The sequence below is a fragment of the Lontra canadensis genome, unplaced genomic scaffold, assembly GCF_010015895.1.
Source record: "Lontra canadensis isolate GAN:19392208 unplaced genomic scaffold, GSC_riverotter_1.0 scaffold53, whole genome shotgun sequence".
Classification (NCBI taxonomy): domain Eukaryota; kingdom Metazoa; phylum Chordata; class Mammalia; order Carnivora; family Mustelidae; genus Lontra; species Lontra canadensis.
Genome location: NW_022631047.1, coordinates 10,147,527 through 10,171,253, shown reverse-complemented (window position 1 = coordinate 10,171,253; position 23,727 = coordinate 10,147,527). Strand labels below are relative to the sequence as shown.

At 47.4% G+C, this 23,727-nt stretch overlaps 1 protein-coding gene across 2 annotated transcripts in view; it reads right to left on the bottom strand.

Annotated features, from left to right (window-relative positions):
* The window catches only part of VWF (von Willebrand factor), a 134,310-nt gene that overhangs the window by 13,553 nt on the left and 97,030 nt on the right, over positions 1-23,727 (bottom strand). For both annotated transcript variants that reach the window (XM_032874808.1, XM_032874809.1), the window contains 9 exons: positions 20,782-21,002; positions 19,366-19,558; positions 18,857-19,198; positions 16,991-17,190; positions 9,998-10,100; positions 9,503-9,577; positions 8,198-8,302; positions 6,670-6,875; positions 4,284-4,433 (listed from right to left, as the gene is read on the bottom strand). In XM_032874808.1, the coding sequence (XP_032730699.1) occupies positions 4,284-4,433; positions 6,670-6,875; positions 8,198-8,302; positions 9,503-9,577; positions 9,998-10,100; positions 16,991-17,190; positions 18,857-19,198; positions 19,366-19,558; positions 20,782-21,002 (1,595 nt within the window). The remainder of the gene's footprint in view (positions 1-4,283; positions 4,434-6,669; positions 6,876-8,197; positions 8,303-9,502; positions 9,578-9,997; positions 10,101-16,990; positions 17,191-18,856; positions 19,199-19,365; positions 19,559-20,781; positions 21,003-23,727) is intronic.

Here is a 23,727-nt window from a genome sequence, read left to right as displayed (position 1 = left end):
AGAGAACCCAGGACCAAGCTTCATCTTGGAGCTCTGTCCTTGAGAGAGAAGGAATGATTGCAAGCCTGCTCTGCTCCAGAAGCACACTCACGAGCAAGGCCAAGTCAGGAGATGCGCACAACACTGGAGCCTCTCCCTCGGGGAAGACAAGCACTCCAGAGACCCGGTTCAACCTCACACCATCTGCATGGGACCTACTCACATCCCCACCTGCGTCACGACAGTGCTCACTGAGCTGTCCCCAGTCTTCTATCAGCTGAGAGTCTAGTCATTTATTGTGTATCTATGACGTACGAGGTACTTTGGAGGAGCCAACAAATGAGGATGGTACAATCTAGGCACCCTTCACTACAAGTGGAATCCACAAAGTGCCAGAAAAGAAAGCCTCAGGGGAGCACAGAAGAGAGTCATTAATGCCTTCAGGGACCTAGAGTCACTCTCATGTGCCTCTCTCAGAGTGCTGAGTCACGTGGATTTGCATAATCTTTCTGTTTGCTGCTGCCCCATCCCACTCCCACCATCACAGGCAAACATGTTGTCCATATGTTGGCTAACTCCAGACCAGAAGCCTTGTTCTCAAAACCCCACCAACTTCTCACACTCAGGTACTCCTAGGCATGCCACCAAATTTCTTGGTCGCCATCTTTCTAAGATTCCCTCCAAGCCTCCAATAGTCCCATCTTCTTGCTGTGTATTCCCAGGTTCATCCTACATGTCACCTCTCCTTCTTTTCCCATATTTCTCCAAATCCTCTAGCTTACAACTGTTCAAAATCTATATCTCACACCTTCTCTTTACTCTTCTCCACCCTGTTTCCACTGGTTCCCCAGTTAAGAATGGAACTAAGTAGAGACACCTGGGTGGCACAGATGGTTGAGCATCCAACTCTTGGTTTTGGCTCAGGTCATGATCTTGGGGTGGTGGGCTCGAGCCCCACATCAGGCTCCAGGCTCCATACTCAGTAGAGAGTCTGCTTGGAATTCTCTCTCCTTCTCCCTCTGCCCCTCCCGCTCCTGCTCTCTCCCTCTCAAATAAATAAATCTTTACCAAAAAAAAAAAAAAAAAAAAAAAAAAAAAAAAAAAGAAAAAAAGAAAGAAAGAAAGGAAGGAAGGAAGGAAGGAAGGAAGGAAGGGGAAAAGAAGAATGGAACTAAGTGTAACTATGATCCCCCTATCTGAAGACAGATGCTCCTCATAATAAATCCCTAATGCATTTAGCAGCACAATTGCCATAGCTGACATGGAGGTGGGAGGCATGGAGCTCTGGTTCCTTGTCCTTGTCCCATGGCTGCCTCAGACCAGCCCTTGCAATGCTTGCTGGTGTTGCCAGTATACTGGCCTATCAGAATGGGCCCTGGGCCAGGAGTCAGGACACTCCCATGACCACTAGCTTCCAGTGAACTGTAGAACTTATGGGCAGCTTCATGACCTGTGCTAGTACTCTGCTTCTTATCTAGCCAGTGGGAAGAGTAGCCTTGTCTCTTTTTCCTTCTGGAAGAGAATCATGAGGATAAATAAAACACAATGCTTAATATGCAATCCCTCAGAACGGTTCCTAAGTTTCCATGATTTAGTCTGATTCTGGAGTCTAAGGGTAGGGAATCGGCAGTCAGAAGCCTTCAAAGAAAAGCTCTTCCAAGATTTATACAAAGGAGTGGGAATTCCTCTTGCTGTCCACATGGAAGCAAGGCCGTATGCCCATAGGCCACCCTTGCTACAAATTCTATGGGAAGCCTGAAATGCCCCTTGGTAGCTTTACATTTTTCTGACATGAAGAGCTGAGGACTATGGAGGTGGTCAGGGAAAGCCTATTTCTGCAGACTGTGTCTTCAGAAAAGAACAATCAGGGGCACCTTGGTGGCTCAGTGGGTTGGGGCCTCTGCCTTTGGCTTGGGTCATGGTCCCGGGCTCCTGGGATCGAGCCCCGCGTGGAGCTCTCTGCTTGGCAGGGAGCCTGCTTCCCCCCCTTCTCTCTGCCTGTCTCTCTGCCTACTTATGATCTCTGCCTGTCAGATGAGTGAATAAAATCTTTTTAAAAAAATATTAAAAAAAAAAAAAAAAAGAAAAGACCAATCAGAAGGTGATGGTAATGGTATTCTTTGTGGGTAAGGCTGTCCTTTGTTTGCTTGGTGTCACAACCTAGACAGCAAACGAATTCAGGCAAGTGAGCTCAAATATCTCTAGAGTTGGACCTGAGCTGATGCTACCCTCCTGGAAGAATGAAGTCTGAGGCCCTCTCAGTTCAGCAAATGCCCCACCTCAACTCAACACATTGCGCGGCCTCCCACATCCCCTCAGCTTGAACTAAACCACGAGGCTGCCTTCTCCCCGGAAGATGTGAGCATTCCGTCTCTAAGACAGGCATGTCTCTCAGACAATCGCCTCGAGCAATCATACAGTCAAGAGATCTAAACATGGGACCCCCTCCACCCATTCCCCTGACCTCTGCACCCGTCTTCTTTGTGAAACTGCCTCCAGCACCGCAGCCTTCCGATAGCCAGGCTTATCCCACGTGACCTGCACCCTCCCTAACAGCTGACCAGGCCAGAGTGGGGACTGGACAGAGGACCCAATCCATAGACTGAGCTGAGCGCATCAGTTTTCTTCCTGAGAAGTTACTCTGTGGAACATAAAGACCGAATAAGTCAGATTAGACAGGGATGAACCCTGGATCTGCAAAGCCATGTGGAGTTGAAGCCAGATTCAATAAAGCCACGTGCAAAGGAAATTTACGAGAAAGCAAAACTTCCTCCCCCAGGCAGTCCACCTGCAGGGAGGAGCTGGAACAGATGGGCAGAGAGAAGCAGAGACAGGGGCTCACGGGACGAATGAAGAGAAATGCTGTATGACCACGGCACCCACTCATATCTCTTGTATTTCATTTCTGAAAGCTTCCCTGTGTTTTCCATAAATCCCCTTTTCATTTTAGCTAGCTTTAGTGGAGTCTGTTCTTTGCAGTCAAAACTCCCTACTGATAGCAAAATACATTGGGGGCTGAGGTGCCTGGGTGGCTCAGTTGGTTAAGTGTCCGATGGTTGATTTTGGCTCCGGTCATGATCTCAGGGTCGTGAGATGGAGCCCGGTGTCAGGCTCTGTGCTCAGCATGGAGTCAGCCTGAGATTCTCCGCCACCCCCCCCGATTGCCCCTCCCCTGCCTTGCATTTTCTCTCTTGAATAAATTGAATCTTTAAATTATTTATATACATGCACACACTGGGTGCTGGTTTTATAGAAATGACCTCTAAGCAGCACTCTCTTGCTTGATGGCAAGTTATTTCCATCACCTTCCATGGCCTGTGGGAAGCCTGATAGGTTTTCCAAACTCAGTGTCCCCAGTGGGAACACCTGGATACCACATCACGATCTCCCAAGGGTGCCTCGCAACTCCGTCTCTCCTCAGTACCAGCAAGGCAGGTGGAGAGCAGACGAGCTGAGCAGACTCTCCGACTTTGGGATCTGCTCTCAGGCCCTCCCTTCCATCAAAGCACCCACTTCCAAGCCAGCATCAAGGGCATTAGCTCCACTGCTGTTATGAAGACAAGCACAAGACGTATGCCCTTGTCTGTCCCAGCTACTCTCCTCTTACCATCATCATCTCCTGATAACACTGTCATAATAATAATAATAATACCACCAGAATTTGACCCACAATTCTTCCTGCACACCATTGCTCCCTTGTGTCTAGGGTCTCGTCAGTCTGAAATGAGCAAGAATAGAGTGCCCCAGAGCACACAGCAGCCTTAGTGGTCAGGCCACCGCCGGAAGAATTAAAAACTGAATTGGGGCAGCAGGGACCATGTTTCCTGTCCCACAAATTAGAAACGCAGTCTGAAAAAATTACCCATCTGTGTAGATACACTGTAGGACATTGAAACTGGGGGAACTTCAGAAAAATCAGAATGTGTGTCTGTTCTAGGGGCAGGCTGAGGTGATGTCTGAGGGGAAAGACATGGGGAAAATATCAGATCCTCCTCTGTAGGCATTAAATCCAATTTCTGCTCAAACCAATTCCACAGCGCTCTCAACTCAAGACCATACAACAGACACATGGCCATTAGCCGAGGACGGACTCACAGAAGGACGGACTCACAGAAGGATGGCATAGCAATCCACTCCTCCTGCCTTCTTTCACTCATCCCCAGCCACAGCCCCCTCCTTCCCCTCAACTCTGACCGGGAACCAGAAGTTACTAAAGGGGATTTCTTGCTCCTTCTTGAGACCGCACCCCCCAACCTCCTGCCCTGATGGCTCCAGGCAGTGCCAAGCTCCTCTGCACCCCTTACCGACTGACAGTTGTCCTCACAGGGCTTCTGGGAGCACTGGGCCACGCGCAGGCCCATCACAGAGTCCTCCAAGTCGGTGCAGGTGCACACATCACAGCCCTCCTCCCAGAACTGGCCCACAGGGTAGACGGTACCTCGGTGGACGCACACCTGCAGACACAAGGTTGCCGTGAGCGAACTCATTCTGTCCATTTCAGCAAGAGATCAGGAAGCACCTCCTGTGTGTGGGAAGCTGCTGCAGGTGCTGAGAATACAGCAGTATGTAAAACCAACATGCTCTCCACCCACCCGGAGGGATATTTATGAAGGAGGTTTTGCCCTCTGCCCTTCCCCGTCCACCAGCCCTCAAGAGCCATCACGGGTGTATGCTAGTGGCCGCTAGTGAGTCTGTCTTGGACCATAGGCTCAGAAATAATTCACTTGGCTGCCTCAATCCAGTTTCATCGCTGCCTTAATTGCATTTAACTTCCTCCTATGTCACACAGAAAACTGTTCCCTAATCCTCACCCACTGAAGTCCTTAGACTTAGCCCCCATCCACACACAGCCCTCTGTCCTATTAGGAGTGGACTGAAGGTGAGGGGTGGGCTATGAAAGGGTGCTCCCTTGACACCCGCAGATGACAAGGAGCAGGACAAGGAAAGAACCTGGGGCACAGAGAATGGAATATGCTTGAGAGACAAGGGATCCTACTTGGAAGAACTACAGGCTATAGAAGGGATATGGGAAATGAAGTTATAAAGGTTGATTGAGATTAGAATATGTAAAGCCAGGCTATTTATTCAGACTTTATTCTGTAGGAATGAGGCACTGTTTGATTAGGACCCTAAATGACAGTTTTGACATAATCCCAAATCTGCCCTCGGAAGCAATGAACAGGTGGAGACCCTCACTCACACACACCATAGCAGTACAAGTATTCATAAGTCATTACACTTTACCAGCTCGGTCTTCCAGCTGCTGCGTAATGAAGTTGAATCAGACCCCTGGTTCTTCTATTAAGAACCTGCTAGAAAATATTAACCACCCAGAATCTCACTTCCAGGAACTTACCTCAAAAGACACATTGCCCCAGATATAAAATGACAGGTGTGTGAGGCTCTCTGTTACAGTGTTATCAGTAATTATGCTACTATGACATGGTATGTTTCATGCAACAAAATAGTAAATCAAAAAGGAAGTAAAAGCAAGCCCTAAAAATGGAAAACAAACTGAAATATCTGATTAACTAGATAGCAAAGCAGTGGCAAGATCACACAAGGAAAATAATTATTTCAAATAACTTTTAAAAAGCCAAGATTTTGACCATATATCCCTAATGAGTTCTATTCCTAGGCTAAAAAACTGCAAAGAAATCATCAACCTCTTCCAGATGTCTTAAATTGTTAGCAATAGTATTGGCATTGTTATTTTGGAGACTCTTCTAGGCATTTTATAGTATGAAGCAAATAACTAATGATGTCAATTATGTTAGGAAACCAGTATCTGCAACTTAGAAGAGAAGTGGTATGGGTATAAATCAAAGAAGTTAAGTAAAACCTTATAATTGCATTTGAATCTGAAATATCACTATGAATGCATGAGTTTTATCCTTTTTAGAAATACATTTCCAAGCTCTATTCACCAAAAAGGTCTGGAGGCAATGACAGCCCAGAAGCAGCAAGTATCCAGGGAGGGAGAACCACAGCTTCTCCCTGGCATTCATTCTCAGGCTCACTGTCAATAATCCAGCAGCTGCAAGTGGACCCAGGTCTTCCTGCAGCAGTTCTGGCTCGTGATAGCTCACCTTGGTGCATCTCTCCCCCAAAACACCACTACTTGCATTTACTAGCGGTACTGTCCCTTGTTTACGATATTCAATTTATAAACAGTAATCTATATACTACCAAGAGCATAGGTCATCTGCTCTTACATTTCTCCCATAACACCTAACATAGCACCAGCTCTGCTAGAACATAGTTGTTGCTCAATGAATATTGGATGGATGGACAGACGGATGGACAGATGGATGAAAGAAAGGATAGGTGGATAGATGGACGGTTGCCTAGATGAGTTGATAGCAATTAATAAATTAATAAACTATTAAGTAATAATTCACGCAATTATATTAGTTCCTTAGCTAACCTACAAAATAAGCTTTGTAATGGTAGGGGCCATGGGTTATAGCTTGCTTTAACCTTAGCACCTAGCCATGCTGAGAACATGGTAGGTTCTCTCTAAATACCTCCCGAGATAATTAAATGTCCATTCAGGCTGTGATGGAATGTTGACTGCTCACCCACCATTAAAGCCCTCAGTTTGGGCAGAAGGGGATGGTTAGGTCGGCAGAGTTTGTGAGGAGCCAATGTTTGGCCATCTTCCCAGCCAGAACGAAGCAGCCCCTCTACCTTGTCAGGGAAGCAGGTGGTCGTGGTGCAGCCACAGTCGTTGGTGACGGCCGAGGTCAGGTACCCCAGCGGGCAGCTCACTGTGGAGTTGACACAGCTGCAGGCGCACTCGTACTCATCACAGCACTGGGTCTTCCGAAGGGTCGGTGTCCGGTGCGGGGGGCAGGAGGGCGGGGACTCCCTTCTGCACTCGTCCTTCCTGCAGGCTGAGGGGCAGAATGAGGTAACGTCCCCGTCCTGCCACACTGGACGGTACGCTCAGCCAGGGTTCATAAGTATTCAGCCTGGATATAAGATCCCAGGAAACTCCAGACCCCAGACTATAAAATCAGAAATGTCCATGAGCCTGGCTTGGGGGCTGTGGGATTTTCAGTCATACCAAAAAGTAGTCTACAGGAAAAATAAGAACATTAATCAAAAGGAGAAATGTGAAGCTCGGAATTCTAATGGAGGAGAAGTGAAGGCTGCTTGGGTCTCCGCTCTATAAAGGAGGGTCCTTCCAGCTGTAGAATCTCAGAGACAGCAGACATAGAATCTCTAAGACCCAGACAGGCATGGGCACACCATGGGTTAGCAAGTGTTCTCACAGGCTGGTAGCTTCTGTGATCCTAGCCCTGGCTCAGTACCTAGAATGATGCCCTGTAGTTTTAGATCTTCCAACAATGTTGAACGGAAGAATGCTGCAACCGTGTCAAACCCACAGTGTCGGGGTGCCTGGGTGGCTCAGTGGGTTAAAGCCTCTGCCTTCGGCTCAGGTCATGATCCCAGGGTCAGGTCATCAAGCCCAGCATTGGGTTCTCTGCTCAGCGGGGAGCCTGCTTCCTCCTCTCTCTCTCTCTGCCTACTTGTGATCTCTGTCTGTCAAATAAATAAATTAAATCTTCAAAAAAAAAAAAAAAACCCACAGTGTCTTTTTATAAATGCCCATCCCCTCCCTGTGTCCTTTGCCTCTGTCCAGGTCTCACATCTAGGAGCTCAAGTGAGACTCCAGGCCAACAGGACAGGAACCCCACTCGACATCAAGTGGGTATTCTCAAAGGAGACACATGGAATTGTGTTCCTTGCCATGTCTTGCTTTAGCCCAATCTTATGCTCACATGACACAAGTTGGTGATCCAGTAGGTATACAAAAGGCATATGGCTTGGCATGACTGTTTCTTCAAAGGGGGAGAAAACTGACAGATTTGCTTGGGAATAAGATCTAGTGATGAGGACGACCCAAAGGAATATTCCTCCCCTCAATGGTGTGTGGGAGGATGAGAGTAAGTTCAGGTTGGGCCTGGATGCTTCTCCATCTCAGGTCCAACTGTCTCTCAACACAGTTCCAGAGGGAGGTGTGTACAGCTATGTCCATGCCTGGTAGGCTACAGCAGCATGTGGCTTGGAAGGTTCAATTCAGGAGCGATCTGACCTCCTCTGCTCCAGCTGTGCCCAAAGCCCAGATTTCAATGAACTAGAATACAGGACACCTTCCCCAGGCCAGAAGACAGTGGCCATGCCACACCCTCCTCATCCATAGAGGCCTTACCGCAGGTGAAGTTGGGCCTGCACTCTCCAGGATTGGTCAGGGTCATCTGGAGGCCACCTTCACAGGGAGGAACTGGGGGCAGGTCACAGCTCAGCAGGTCGCACACTGAGGCCAGGAAAGAGAGACACCCACTCAGAGGTCAGCAAGGTCACTATTGCCCGTGGCACCCTACATTCCTATTCCTGCAGACCTCCACTGTTAGATGCATGATGGTGATGGGATGGAGCTGGAGGTGGAGGAGAGAAGCGGAGAAGTGACATGTAGGTAGACGGACAGACAGATCCAAGTCATATGATAAGCTCAAGTTGATTACTCTCGACAAGGCTGGGACTTCCAGATGTCAGCCACGTCACCTGAACTCTCTGGGCCTCGGTCTCATCTTCTGCAAGGTGAGGAAGGCTACCTTCGAGGACCAGTTTCCAGATGTCATGAAATAATGGAGACAGAGTGTCTGGCCCATCGTAGAAGCTTAATCACATCTTCAAAATGTGGGCTTGAACTAAAGGCTGCCCCAGTTCTCTCCACCATTAACATTCTGAGCCCTATTTTCCACAAGTTTATCTTAAGCCACATCTTCCTCCACACAAGCTTTCTATTTGGGCCTTATAAATTTGATCAGCATAAATAAATTTCTCAGATGATTTCATTCTTTTTTAGACCCCCCGACAGTCCCTCGATCTATTCTCTCTCCCTCAAAGATCTGCATCATTGCAAATTTGATGTCCCTGTGCTTTATGTCCTTATCTGTCCAATTAATAAACACGTTGGACAGGACAGCAACGGGGCACTGGAGAATTCCTGTCATGTTAACCATGATTCCATCAGCTCCGGATTCATCTCATTACACTGTTTGTTCAGCCCATTACTCACTGTGGAGTTTGCAAGCCTATAATGAAACCCTTTGACGAATCACTTGCTGAAATCAAGGTACCCTGTGTGTGCCCTTCTCTAGAGCTTCTACCCTCAGGATTTTATTGAAAAGGCATATGGGTTGGCATGACTGTTTCTTCAATAAATCTCTGCACTGCCTCCTCCACCAGAGATTACCCCATTCTTTTTTTTTTTTTTCTTTAATGCTTTCAAACCTTACATTTCATAATCCACTGCAGAATTTTTCCTAGGAAGCAAATCCTACTTTGCAGAGGTTACTCTTGCCATTTTTTTTGGAAAAGCCAGTCAGCCCTTACCCCCTTTCTTTGGCTCACCCTGTGCCTGAGCCCACACGTGCCTTGTAGCACCTGCCGCGTGGGTCGCCTGGGGCTGGGGCCTGCACCCTGGGGGAGGCGCCCAGGGCGGGACACCTACCACACTCGTACTCCGGGCAGCACTGCTCTGCGTTCTGGCGGAGACGGGCCACTTCACACGGGCCGCACACAGGAGCTGAGGGAGAAGACCACGGAAGTGGGAGATATCAGTGATGCTGCAGCCTGCAGCCTTCAGAATGCTGCGGAAAACCAGCACAGGCCCTGCCTGCGAGGCCCACCAGGAATCGGGCCAAGGGGCCTCTGACAAATGAGTCTCCTCAGGGTGTCCTGGTGGCCCCCTCGAACGTGCCCTCCAGGAGACTCTGAGTCTGAAGGCCAAGGTAGGGATGGGGTGGAAAGGGCAGGATTAACCTCTGAGAGTATCTACTCCAGGTATAGAAAAGGGGACCCTGAGTCCAGTTAGGGAAGGAAGGGTGGGCAGGAGGGATGGAGGAAACAGACGTTCGTATCTGGCCCGCCAGGTATGCAGACAGGGTGGCCCAGGGCTCCAGGGAGTGGTCCTTCCTCCAGGAGCAGCAGGGATGGGGACGCTCACCTCTGGCCGTGGGGCAGGGCTGCGACGTACAATTGACCTTCCGCCCACTGAGGCACATGCAGATGTGGCATGGCTGGTGAGCTGGGACCCAGGTTTCCAGGAACTGAAGGAAAACAAGTTTCAGAGAAGGCCCAGGACACTGGGGGCACAAAGCCTCAGAGGTCATGGAAGTCGGTCCCCCCAACTTCCAGCTCGGTCTCCCCTCGTAGGGCAGGGCCTGAGCCGTGCCTGTCACAACCACACAGTTGAGCACACGCTGAAAGGCAGTGTGAGGTTCTGAGAGGAAAGAGCTGGAGAAGCACCAAGAGCGCTGAAAGGAAGCAGGGCGAGAAGGTGAGCATTCCCATGCCACACAGCTGGCCGGTTCCTAAGCCAAAGCTGGGGTGCAGCTGGAGAAACAGATTCCATTTCTTCCTGGAATTGATAAGACATGGATGGGGCAGGAAGAGGTGTGAGGGGTGGACAGCGAGACTCTCAAACTCGTCTCACTGTCGGGACTGGGAGACCGGAGGGCAGATGATGGTTGGCGAAGCTTTCCCAGAGTTGCAGGCAGCCCCCCTGCAGCAGGGCTGCGAAGTCAGGGAGGCCTGAACTCCACTGTGGGGCTTCACTCCCCCGGCCAGTTTCCTCCCCTGCAAACAGAGGGCACCAGGCCCACCTCGGCCGTGCAGACTGTGACCAGTGCAGGCGGGGACCACCGAGCCAGGACCAGGCATCCCTCTATGCTCAGCCAGAGAGTCAAATTCAGAGTTAAAATTAAATTCACATTTAAATGGCCTGCCCCTGAGAAAAAATAACCTTCTTGTGGTGTTGGTGGGGATGCAAGCTGGTGCAGCCACTCTGGAAAACAGCATGGAGGTTCCTCAAAAAGTTGAAAATAGAGCTACCCTATGACTCAGCAAATGTACTACTGGGTATTTACCCTAAAGATACAAACATGGTGATCCGAAGGGGCACGTGCACCAGAATGTTTATAGCAGCAATGTCCACAATAGCCAAACTATGGGAAGAACCTAAATGCCCATCAACAGATGAATGGATAAAGAAGTGGTGTATATATACAATGGCATATTACTCAACCATCAAGAAAAATGAAATCTTGCCATTTATTCCAACATGGATGGGACTAGAGGGTATTATGTTGAGTGAAATAAGTCAATCAAAGAAAGACAACTATCATATGATATTACTCATATGTGGAATTTAAGAAACAAAACAGAAGATCATAGGGGAAGAGAGGAAAAATAAAACAAGATGAAATCAGAGAGGGAGACAAGCCATAAGAGACTCTAATTCATAGAAAACAAACTGAGGATAACTAGAGGGGAGAGGGGTGGAAGGATGGGGTAACTGGGTGAGGGACATTAAGGAGGGTACATGATATAATAAGTCCTGGGTGTTATATAAGACTGATGAAACACTGACCCCTACCTCTGAAACTAATAATACATTATATGTTAATTAATTAAATTTAAATAAAAGTAGATAAAATAAATCTCCCACCCCAAAATGTGTTTAAGAATAAACACATTCTTAAGCAGTAGCTCAAAGGCTAAAAAATTCCTAGGTCAAGAAGGTCTTAGTTAGAGGTGCCTGGGTGGCTCAGTGGGTTAAAGCCTCTGCCTTCAGCTCAGGTCATGACCCCAGGGTCCTGGAATCAAGCCCCCCATCAGGCTCTCTGCTCAGTGGGGAGCCTGCTTCCTCCTCTCTCTCTGCCTGCCTCTCTGCCTACTTGTGATCTCTGTCTGTCAAATAAATAAATAAAATCTTAAAAAAAGAAGAAGAAGAAGAAGAAGAAGAAGAAGAAGAAGGTCTTATTTATTGCATGTTTCCAGGTTCAGCAATCAGTCAGCTGAGAAGGAAGGTCAGAGGTCTCCAAGGAAAACACTCTTCCCCCAAGCTGCTGTCTTCCTCCAAGGTTAAATCCTTTGACCTTGATACCTTCCCCTCACTCAGTATGTAATACCAGCCAATGTCTGAAGAGCATATGCTCTGTACCACTGTCCTATGGTTTCTTTTTTTTAAGATTTTATTTACTTAAAAGAGAGAGAGTGTGTGTGTGAGCTGGTGGGGAGGGGCAGAGGGAGAGGGAGAAGCAGGCTCCCTGCTGAGCAAGAAGACCAATGTGGGACTCCGATCCTGGGACTCCAGGATCATGACCTGAGCTGAAGGCAGCCGCTTAATAGACTGAGCCACCCAGGCACCCCTGTTCTATGGGTTTTATATAAATGACTCATTTAATTCACACTGCAGCCCGCTAGTGAGGACATCTGTATTACCCCCACTTGTCAAATGGGAAAGCTGAGGCCTCTGCTTAGGGTCATACCATCAGAGCAGCGGAGCTACGATATGAACCCACAAGCCCTCTCTTCGACACCATGCTCTATTGCCTCCCAGCAATAACTAGCATTAAATATGTTCAAGATCTCTTTCTAAGGACTTCATATTTTATTCACGTCATACTCCTTACAGTAACCGTATCATGGAAGTACTGTCATTATCTACACTTACAAATGACGCATGGAGACCCAGACAAGAAACGTGACCAGGAGGTACCCCCAGGATTAAACCTGGCATTCCGGCCCCAGACACCTTGTGCTTTCTGCACTCCAGCTGCCTTCATCGGCAATCACACTGCCTGCAACGGGCAGGTCACACTGTTGGGCCGTGGGAGGGGTGGGGGGCCCGAAAGCCCCATCTCAGCCCTCAAATGGCTGACGCTCAAGCCGGGGAAATAAGACCCATCGATGAAAAGCTGAATGAGAGAAATGAATTGTGATACATTCACAGCCTGGCACATTACTCAGCCATGAGAACAAACTATGGAAACGTGCAAGATGAAGGGATCTCAGAAGTATCAAACTGAGTGAAAGAAGACGGGGGGGGGGAGAGTACACACTGCATGATTCCATTTATAGAAAGTTCCAGAAAATGTAAACGTCTCTCTAGTGACAGAAAGCAGAGCAGTGGTTGCCTGGGGATGGGAGATGGGGGCAACGGATGCCTTCCAAAGAGGCCCAAGGAAACTTTGGGGACTGATGGAAATGTTCATTGTCTTGATTGCGATGATGGCTTTATGGGAATGTCCGTATGTCAAAACTCATCAAATTGTACACTTTAAATAGGAGCTGTTTACTGTAAGTAAACTATACCTCAATAAAACTGTTTTAAAAAACGAGAAATACAAGAGCCACAGCAGGGCAGAAGAGATGTTCACAGAAGCTGGGGTGCTCCACAAAGGCCTCACAAGGCGCACTGTGCTGGGTGGGAAGGAGCCGGGCAGAGGGAAGGAGAAGGAATTCTGAGTGGGAACAGAGGGTGGAAGGTCCTTGTGGATATCTAGAAGATTCTAGAGGCCTTCCCTTTCCACTTCGGGGGGTGGGGGTTCACAAGGTAGGGGATACTCACCCTGACACTTTGTAAGCAGGACCCTGCCTCAGAGAGAAGAATGTCGAATAAGGACAACCTTGGTGACAGTGAGCAGGACAGAGAAGGCAGGAGCCAGCCCCAGAGCCCAGTGCTCTCCTAGGGGCTGGGAATGTCCAGGGAGGGCCCAGGGCGCTGGCCTCTGAGGCCTGGAGTGGAAGGAGGAGGGGGACATCTCACATCTCCCCAGGCCTCACTCTGTTCTGCCTCTTTCCTGCCTTTTGCACGGATGGTAATGCCAAGAAAATGACCAATCAAGGATCTATATTTAGACCTTTAAACGGCAAAAGTGATGAGATGAGAAAGGAGAGGATCATATATTTTTTTTTTCCTGTTTGGGTTTTTCTTCTCTCTTTTTAAATGAGAACTTTAGATATCTAAATTCAAGAAAAAAATAATACAATTTCCCCACAATCCTGACAGTGAACAAGAGACAACATCAGATGGCCAAAATCAGGTGTTAAGCCTCCTCTTTCAGGAGGCTTTAATGAGGAGTGCCCGGGGCAGGGGACAGCCTCTATGGTCCCTGAGAAAGCCCTTTCCGGATAAAAAAGCACCTGCGGCCAGCTCTGCCCTGGTATCACCTGTCCGGTTATGCAGCGAACACGCCAGCAGGTGGCACTCCTGCACCAGAACAGGTCAACTCCAGTTGCCTGTCCTGCCTCACCTCCTGGGTACCAAGGCCAGGAGGGACTACTCCCAGGACAGAACAGGAATGAGAACTGGCTGCAGTTCTAAATCAGTAAAGATGACAAAGAATGGCCTGCAGATATGGTAAGGGAAAACTGAAGTCTTCAAAACCCCAGGTCAGAGAAGGGACACAGCCAGTGACCATGCACCACCCACCCCAGCCAAAGATCTGGGGGAAGATGCAGGAAAATGTGAGCACTGGGCCACCAGGGCACAGCAGAGACCACGGAGGAGCAAGAGCAGGCTAGAGGCGCTCTGTCCCTGAGTGATGGAGGCGGTCCTTGCTGCCCCCTGCGCAGCCCCCAACCCAGAGAGGAACAGCCACTTGCTCTTGCTCGCTGCTCGGCCTGGATCCCCTCTGAGCCAGCCACAAAGTCTCACATGTTTATACTGCGTTCTGTAAAATCAACAAGAGCTATGGAAACTGGTAAATATTTTGCCCTTCCAACGTTACCACCAGAGACTTACACCCTGGATTATTTCCCTGAAGAAAAGCTGTCTAAGCTTTCTTTTTTGCTTAAAGACATTTCATTTAATGGAACTGTTCTCCGTGTTAGATTTTTATTCTTTCTCTGCTTTGAATGGAAAAGCTGAAATCGCAGGTGGCTGATCAGATATTTGTTTTCATCCATTTAAACTACATTTTCTGCAATAAACTGAAACTGGCTCTGTTCCCTTCGTAGTTTTTGATTAACTAATTTTACTGTCACTTGGTTCTGAAATACATTTCTAAGATTGCTTCTATGTCCAAAATATTGCACTACTTGGAAGCATTCTCTACCCAACTCAAACACATATTCCAATGTGTTGGATGGAAGGTGAGAGGAGAACTCGAGTCAGAGGGGGTGGGTGGAGACACGGAGATAAAATTCACAAGCTTCCAGCTCTCAGCACCCTGCAGCCAAATGACACTCAGGGAGCTAGAAACGCTTTACAAACTTCAGCTTCCTTCTCATTGCAGAATGCCTAAGAAGAGGACAGAAACCATTTCTGCCTCCCTCTGAGAGCGCCTTGCCACCACCAGCAAATCCAGGCTGAAAGGACCACTGGGTCCTGGTACCCCATGTGAAGCGTACCTACCTTTCGAGTCCAGTGGGAGGGACTCTAGGAGTGTGCGGGTCAGGGAGAGCAATGCAAGGTTTTAATTACTCGTTTTGGAGAGTATTATGGGACATGCAGTTACTTCATTTGGCAAGTTGAAATACAGAGGTAGAGTGGGACTGGTCTTCCCTCCTAATTCATCTGCTCCACAGTGAGAGCAAATGGGGCCCACTAGGATAAAGCCCCAAAACAAAACTGGATGAACGCCTGTGCGTCCATGAACACGCAGCTCAAAGTTTAGCTCGCGGTTGCAACGGGATCGAAGGCAGGGCTAGGACACTATGGGATGCCCTGGTGTCATGGGTAGGAACCCCAGCCTTATCTGAGCCTCAGTCTCCTCGCCCATTCAGTGGCACAAGTAATAATGACCCTATGGAGTTTTGGAGAGAGTGAAAGGAAATGGTTCATTTCGTGGCTGACAATGTCTGGGACAGACAGTGTTGTTACAGGAATTACTGTTTTCATCATTCTCTAGATTGGTCAGCTAGTTACCATGAGTTTTCCTAGTTGTGGTTAAATAATAGTAAGTCACCTCACCTGGTTCAGTTAGTGATATAAGTCCTCCCTGGTGATGATGGAGATGTTAGGTGTGGGGTGCAGCATCTGATCATAGAATAGAGTCTCTTTTGCTAGAAGCCAAGTCTGCTCTCCCTCTATCATGCTCTGCAGTATCCCTGTCTGAGAGGAAGGACAGGACTCCTGCACACAGCCACGTGCACGCAGACACACACTGTCCATCTACTACCAATGTCCACGTTGTCAACTTTGACACTATGACTGCCGTCGTCGGCCAAGATGGGGGAGAGTCTGGTAAGTATTCTTTCAAAATGTACTCAATAACTTTAGAGGACTATAAGAACTGATGACTCCATGACTCCCAAAAAATCAGCCAAAGAAGACCGAGCAAAATGGCATTTTCATAGATCAAAAGAGCATACTTGGGAGTCAGACAGAGCTCTGAATACTGAGTCCAGTTCCCAAATCCGTCCCTTACAAACCACGTCCGTGGGCAAAGAAGTTCTCTAAGCCTTGGTTCTCTCTTAAAGATTTTGTAAGTATTTACCAAGATGATGAAAGACATCCCAATGTGTTCTGTGGTACCCTTGTCCAAGGGAATGCTACACACACACACACACACACACACACACACACACACCTGTTCACTCACTCCCACACACATACAAGTGCCATGGTCAGATAAGGTTGAGAGGCCAAAACCCTCTTACATACTTGCACCATACATTAGCACATTAAAAGCTTTAAAGAATGCTGCAGTAAAGAAACCTGTTTAGCTAGTGTTCTTTAAACTCTCTTGACCACAGGTGATTGTTAATATCTTGCAAAACAAGCCTTCAAAAAATGTTGAGATAATGAATATATAGGGCTTAATACAGTGCAAGGTACATAAAAGATTGTAATCACAGTAGACATCACTATTAATATAAATATTCTTTTCCCATCCCCTCTGGGTTCCTACAGCCTTCTACTTACATGAATATAATGATGGTAACAGTAGTAGTAATAGTAACATGTTATTAATACTTTGGTGTTTGCTTACAAGGCTAATACAGGACACACCTGGGATTCGAACCAAGATGTGTCTGGTTCCAAAGACATTGTGCCATACTGTTTCCCTATTCTTCAGTGATCCCCTTCAGAGTTGACCCTTGCTGCCACAGTCAGAGGGGCCACTGACTGTGAACACTTCACCCTACCACCCCACAAGAGAAGCGGCCCATGGGAGCAAATGAGGAGGTGAAAGGCCAAGGCTCTTACCTGGTGCTGGACTCCATCCTCACTGATGCACTGGGTACAGGCATCCTTGGGGACACAACTACCTTCCAGCATGACTTGGTTCTGGGGGCAGAAGCAGCCTTCCGAGGGATGGTCCCCACAGGAGCTTGTGTTGCCCTCACAGAGCCGGGGGCAGCCACGCTCACAGTGGTTGTACACCAGGGATGGTGGGCATGACATGTCTACAGACAGAGAACAAGGTCACACTCAGCCCACACCAACCTCAGAGAAACAGAGACACAGCTGTTTCAAAGAGGTTGACTACCCATTTTTATTTCCTCTGTTTTCCATAAAAGTAGATCTGGAAGTGAGGCACCTGACCACAGAATACAGACTATATTTCCCAATTTCCCTTACGGCTAAGTGTAATCACATGACTGCAGTTCTGCCCAATGACCTGTAAGCGCAGATGTAGACTCCAATAGCAGTTTCCAGGGTTCTTTTTTTTTTTTTTTTTTTTTAAAGGGCAGCTGTGCTTATCCTTTGTCCCTTTTCCTTTCTTCCCCTATGCTGCCATTTGGAACCTGGGTTTGACAGCTAGAGCTCCATCTTAAACCAGGAGAAAAAAGCACACCCAAGTGAGGACAGAGCAAAAAGCTAGACTCCAGTTTGAAACCCAGAACAGCTGGAGGCACCTCCCTCTGATCACATCTGTGAGAGAGAATTTTTACTTCTCTGTTATTTGAGCCAAATTTAATCCTAATGGATGATGTATCCTTAGAAAGTTTTATGGGTCTTCCTTTTGAATACAGGTATGGTGAGTCCTTTAAAAAGACTCCTAAATTAAATAAGGAATGCAAAGCTATGAAGAGTTGCCTGGAGGAAATGTACAAGATGATTGATTCACTTGTCCCACTCTGGCCCCCCTCAACCGCTTCTCACCGCGCCAAGGCAGGGGGCAGGAGTGTCTAAGGATTTAGAGCACCAAGCATTTTCCTATAAACGCACCATGAGTAGCCAGGGGTAGACAAAGAAATGAGTAAGTAGAGAAGGACTATGGCTAACTCAGGAACGATCATTTGCCCCTTGATCTGCAGGCAGACTGAAACAGGGCACTACCAGCTAAGAGACTCAGAACAGCAGAGCTGGAATGAACCTAGGGGTTATCTCATTCTGAGAAGCAGAAAGCAAGGTCCAGAGAGAGAACAGCTGGTCACCCCCTGAGCTGGGACTAGGTGCCCAAGTCCTGCAGCCACTGGTTCAAGATGCGACTGCTCTATGACAATAAACTCTGAGACTCCAAGAGGCTTGCATATATTGGTTGCCCTCCAGAGGAAGTCAGGGATTATATCCAGTAACTGGAGGTGCCGAAGTTCAGTGTTCTTTCCATTCCAGTGCCCCTTGAGGCAGGAGGCACATCTGATTTGTTGTGGTATCCCCACATGCTAAATGATAAATAAATGCCAACTCCAAGTTAGGGAGCTGACCTTGGGAAGGTACTTCCACTAGCAATCCCGTGGTCTTTGTAATTAAGATGCCTCTTGGTATTTCGGTGACAAAATTCCACTCACACTTCAACATCCTGCTCAGCTGTGGCTCACTCTGTGAACCTCTGCTACCCTGGGGGAATTTCAAGCAACTAGTCATTCTGCACTTTGCTGATACCTATCTATGTCCAATACATTAAAGTCACATTTGTCTGAACTATAGAAATGTTTCCATTTACACAGACTCTACACTCAAATTACTGAGATGTCTACTGTCTTATTTGATCTTAAATGGGATACTAGGTAATGGGAAAAGCAGGGATTCATTCTTTATCACCCAGAAAGAGAAGGCCCAGAAAGGGTTGAGCAAGCCCAAATCAGTTTGTCTTCACAACTTTACAGGACACCTATGGAGACTCACCACAGGAACTGGTCCTCCTCCAGTCGACACAGACCCCTTTGGTCCGACAGAGGTGGGCATACAAGGCGATGGCCTCACACACTTGCTCCTGGTGACAACTGTCCTGCTGGCACATGGCATAAAAGGTGGCTGGAGCAAGGACCTTGTGGCACTCAGCAAACAATTCTGAGAGAAGGACCTGGCAGTGGGAGCTGCCGGAGACAGGACACGGCTCCCAGGAGATTGGCTGGCATGTCTTCCCTGGCTGTTGCAAGGTCCATTCCTGGACAAGCACTCTCCAGTCCGTGGTGACTGTGCCATCCCTGAGCACAAAGTCATTGGCTCCGTTCTCATCACAGATCCCTAGACGGATAGGAAAGGCAAGTTTGGTAGCCCTGGGTGCCCATGTATTAATGCTGGAGACCTGGTCATTCTCCATGTTCACCAGCATCTGAACCTTACAATCAACTGGACCCAGAAATACAAGCAGCCAAGAGACCTGAGACCAGAACAAAGGAGAATGTTCTCACCACAGAGACCATACGTCTTTGAAGCAAAGGTCTTGGGGCTCAGCTGCAGCTGGAATTCATTGTTTCGTGGAGTGAATGTGAAGATGTGGCCAAGATGGTTGAATCTGATCTCATACATGATGGTGCCGTAGACATTGACTTCCATATCCCCACCCACATATGGGACGGACACCAGTCTCCCATTCACTGTCAGCTGTCCAAAGAAGGAAGTGACTTATCAGTAGTCATAGCAGCAAGGAATCCTAGAATTTCGCTCTTAGCTTCTTCCTGAGGCTCCTGACACTCCCTACGCTTCTGCCACACTCAACTCCAATGTCATCCACAAACTCTGATATTTGCCAGTAACTCTTCTAAGATAAAAGGGCTTTGCACAGCTTAGCAGAACAGATTATCAGAATCCTATACAGATGGCCACGCTCCTGGAACCCGAAAGCCCAGGGGATAAAGCCAGCCTTGAGTCTGTGTGCATTCAACAGGAAAGGATGACCCCTCCCAGACAGGCTGAGAAAGTTGCCTTTTGCCAACTCAGGGACAGTGTCTCCAGGAGCATCTCACGGAACTATGGTAAGTCCATATATGTATGTATGTATGTATGTATGTGTTCTGGGTCACTAGCGCTTTGGAGGCCCCACTATACATCAAACATATTTTTTAAAAGGCAGTCATGTACCACAAGGAACATAATTTTTCAAATTTTCAACAAATATCAACAAAACATAAATTTTCAAATTTCAACAGATTTTTAAAAATTTGGAAGCTTTTTTTTTTTTAATTTTAAAATCGGGGGCTGTGAGTGGTTCATTTAGTAAAGACCTGGCTACGATTGTTCAATAATTAGTGTGTATATTCAGGAATTCTTACAGAATGAGAGGAGCTAACCTACCAGTTGTTTTCATCTCATGAAATACTTACGATTTCTAAACCAACAAATAAATAAGTTCGCATCATGTAACCTTTTGTGAATATTTAGTCAAACATTTATTTTTACCAGTTTTTCAGTTTTCTTTTTGAATTCTGGAGCCATACATTTTGTTTAGGCCCTAAATATTTTCAAAGGCCCTAACTGAGGCTCAAAATATTCTCCTTCGGGAAGCTCACAGGCCCTAGGCGTGGGGCTCGTAGTGCCTGCTGGGTAAACAGCCAACCCCAATCTTCTGCCAGCAACCGGAAACCAGCTCCGTTCTTGTGATTTAAAGCTACCTAAAATTGATCCTTCCTTCCACATCTGGACCAGAACAACGTGAAAATGTGCCACCAGGGAGATGGGAATGAGCCCCTCCTAAGAAGGGGGTGCTCTACTAGGGAGGCAGAAGGTGGAGTCCCTAAAAGACACACCAGCTAAAACCAACCACCAGCAGAGGCTTCTTCGAGGTTCTGCCGCTGCCTTGCACGGGACCCAGAGAAAGCACCTCTCACCTGCATATCACTGTGGAGCTCAACCGAGAGGCCTTCGTGCTTCACCTCGATGGATTTCATGCAGGTCTGCCTCACCCCAAGGCTGCAGGCCCCATTATGCAGAATCACCTCCAGGTCCTGCTCTTTGTTTTGGAACAAGACGTACGAACAGCTGCCAGTCAGCTTGAAATTCTGCCCATCAAAGGTCACAATGTGCCGGGTAGAGCTGCCCATGCACACACCTGGACAGGAGAGCAAAGGATGGGTGTGACATTCCCCCAAACTCCCATACGTGTGAAGAGGCAGAGGCAGGTGTTACCAAGCTGCACACAGTTAACAGAGCTGAGAGCTGAATGGGACCCTTGAGGTCCTGCTGTCTAACTTCCTCCTTTTTACGGAATACGAAAACAATTCTAAGAGAGTGTCTTAGGTAAGTAATCCTTGGCCCGTAAATATTTTTCTAGAAAATATTTAGAAGGACAAGTATCACATTAAAAAAAAATGGAAAATTATAGAACCATACTTCCAAAAAACTTCAGTGTGCGAAATGAATGATCTCCTCTACAGGGATGCCTTGGCCCAGGAAACAAAGTTAAGTTTCAGAGTTGTTAGGACTTGTTGAAATCATGAGGAGCTAAGTGTATCATGAGCTTATGAGCTCATTGTAAAGAAAGTTCACCTAAAGACACATGTGTCCTCTTGGCTGCCAAGTTTCTAACGGTACAAGAGGCCATGTTGACTTGATCCTTTAAGAGATCACACAAGAGGAAAATTTCTGAAGCCAAAACAAATGATTGGGTCTCAGCACTCCCTCATTCGCCACTCATTCATTCACATGGTCAGCAAATTCTCAAGGTTCCTATTAAAACACCACCTGGGAATACCAGTCATCTTGCATCTGCCTAAGACCATTCCATAAAAATGCCCCCAGGGAAGGCACCACCACCATGCGTGATTTGAAAGTTAATCTTGGACCAAAATGAAGCTGGAGAACCATGGCCACAGCTACGGTGGTGGTTAAATAAAAGCCCAAGAAGTGAGAGGCAGACTCAGGGGGTCAGCAAGAAGACGCTCATGTCCTTCACGCACACAAGGTCTAGGCAACCTCCACCTGCACGAGTGGCCTACAAGTCAAGCAACATGGCCACCAACAAAGGAAGGGGCTGGATGCACCAGCTGTCAGAGCTGAGTCGCCTGCCGGGAGCTCTTCCACTCAAAATCTCCTGCGTCCTGAAGCAGATGGTCCCTTCCAAGTGGAAGTACCGAACGCCATTGGGTCCCCGACACCCACGCTGCAAGTGGCCCCAAGACTCCAGCTGTGAAGAACGTCCAGCCTTAGGGAGATCAGCCCCAGCTCCATCAGGATGTAACAAGTGACAGGCAAAGAAATGGTGTTAGCTCCCATGCGGTAAGTCAGTGAGAGTGGCTCTGCCCACCGTCACATGAAATGTTACAGACAAGTGGGTACTTGTGAGCCAGAGAAACCCAGGATTGAATTCAGCTCCCACCCCGTGACTGTACTGTGATCTGGGATAAATTACTCCACTTCTGTGATCCCCTCCTGTCCCCGCTGCGCTGCGGTCTTTGAGCTCATAGAGAGGATTTCCAGGCTATGTTTTTAAACAAAAAAGGTGAAGCTCATTTGTGAAGAAGGATGAACCTGGCATGAATGAGATTGGTGGCTGCGCGAACGTAGGTGGAAGGAAGTGAGCAGAAAGGACATAGGAAAGGGAGCAGTGGGGTGACATCTGAGTTAACCTCTCCGTGCATTCTCACATTTGGACCCACGTTAGTAATTCACGTACTGAAAACAAACAAATGAATAAAATTAGCAAGGACAGGGATGAGGGAAACCCAAAACAGAACAAACGGAAGCAAATTAAACTCATGATCATGAATAACGTAACTGTAGGGAGCTGTAGGGAGGGGAGAAACTCGCCTAAATAACTTTGGGGGGAAACGGACTATGTACTCAAAAACAAAAGACAAAAAGAATTGTGTGTGAATATCGGACACTAGTAGGTAGATTTGTTTTCTACCTGGGCATTGGTTAGCAATTCTGCAACTAGTGTATTCTGGGATTAAGCCAACATAGAAATATATTTTGGATAATAAGAGCCAGGCCCTTCACTGTGTGAGAGAGGGAGCTGGGGATGTCAAAAGGACATGAGTCCCAACAGAAAGTACTCCCAGTAGCCAAATCTAGGACCAGCTGATGAAGAAAATAAATAATGCTAGGAATTGATCCTACCCCCTAAAATAAAGTAAGAACCAATGAGACCATATTGACAAATAGTTAATTGAATTAATAAATGACAGAGAAGGAAAAGTTCTTCTTTTCAGTAGAATTCCAACTAGTAAATGTGGAAGGAATGATGGAAATCGACAAATAGCATGGAGGACAAGGGGAGATGGAGAGGAGAAGGGAGTTGAGGAAAATTGGAAGGGGAGGTGAACCATGAGAGACTATGGACTCTGAAAAACAATCTGAGGGTTTTGAAGGGGAGGGGGATGGGAGGTTGGGGGAACCAGGTGGTGGGTATTGGAGAGGGCATGGATTGCATGGAGCACTGGGTGTGGTGCAAAAACAATGAATACTGTTACACTGAAAATAAATTTAAAAAATTTTAAAAAAAGATTGATTAAAAAAAATCCCTATTTGGCAAATACTACAAAAAAAAATTGTGTCAGGTAGGGATCACCTATGCATAGTACACTCAGTGGGTGAAAGCATAGTTCCACAGTTCCAAAATGTCTCTGTATATGATCATTAGTAATTGCAAGGAGGAAAACAGTAACCTTACAGTGGAAAATCTGGTAAATACCACCTAAACCAAGCGATCAAACTTAACATCACCTGTAACAAAGCAAATTGATACCATGTGCCTCCTCTTGATAAACCAAAAAAGACACAATATGTCTTCTGGGGTATTCTTGACAACATGTATAACCTGGCTCTAACTCAGA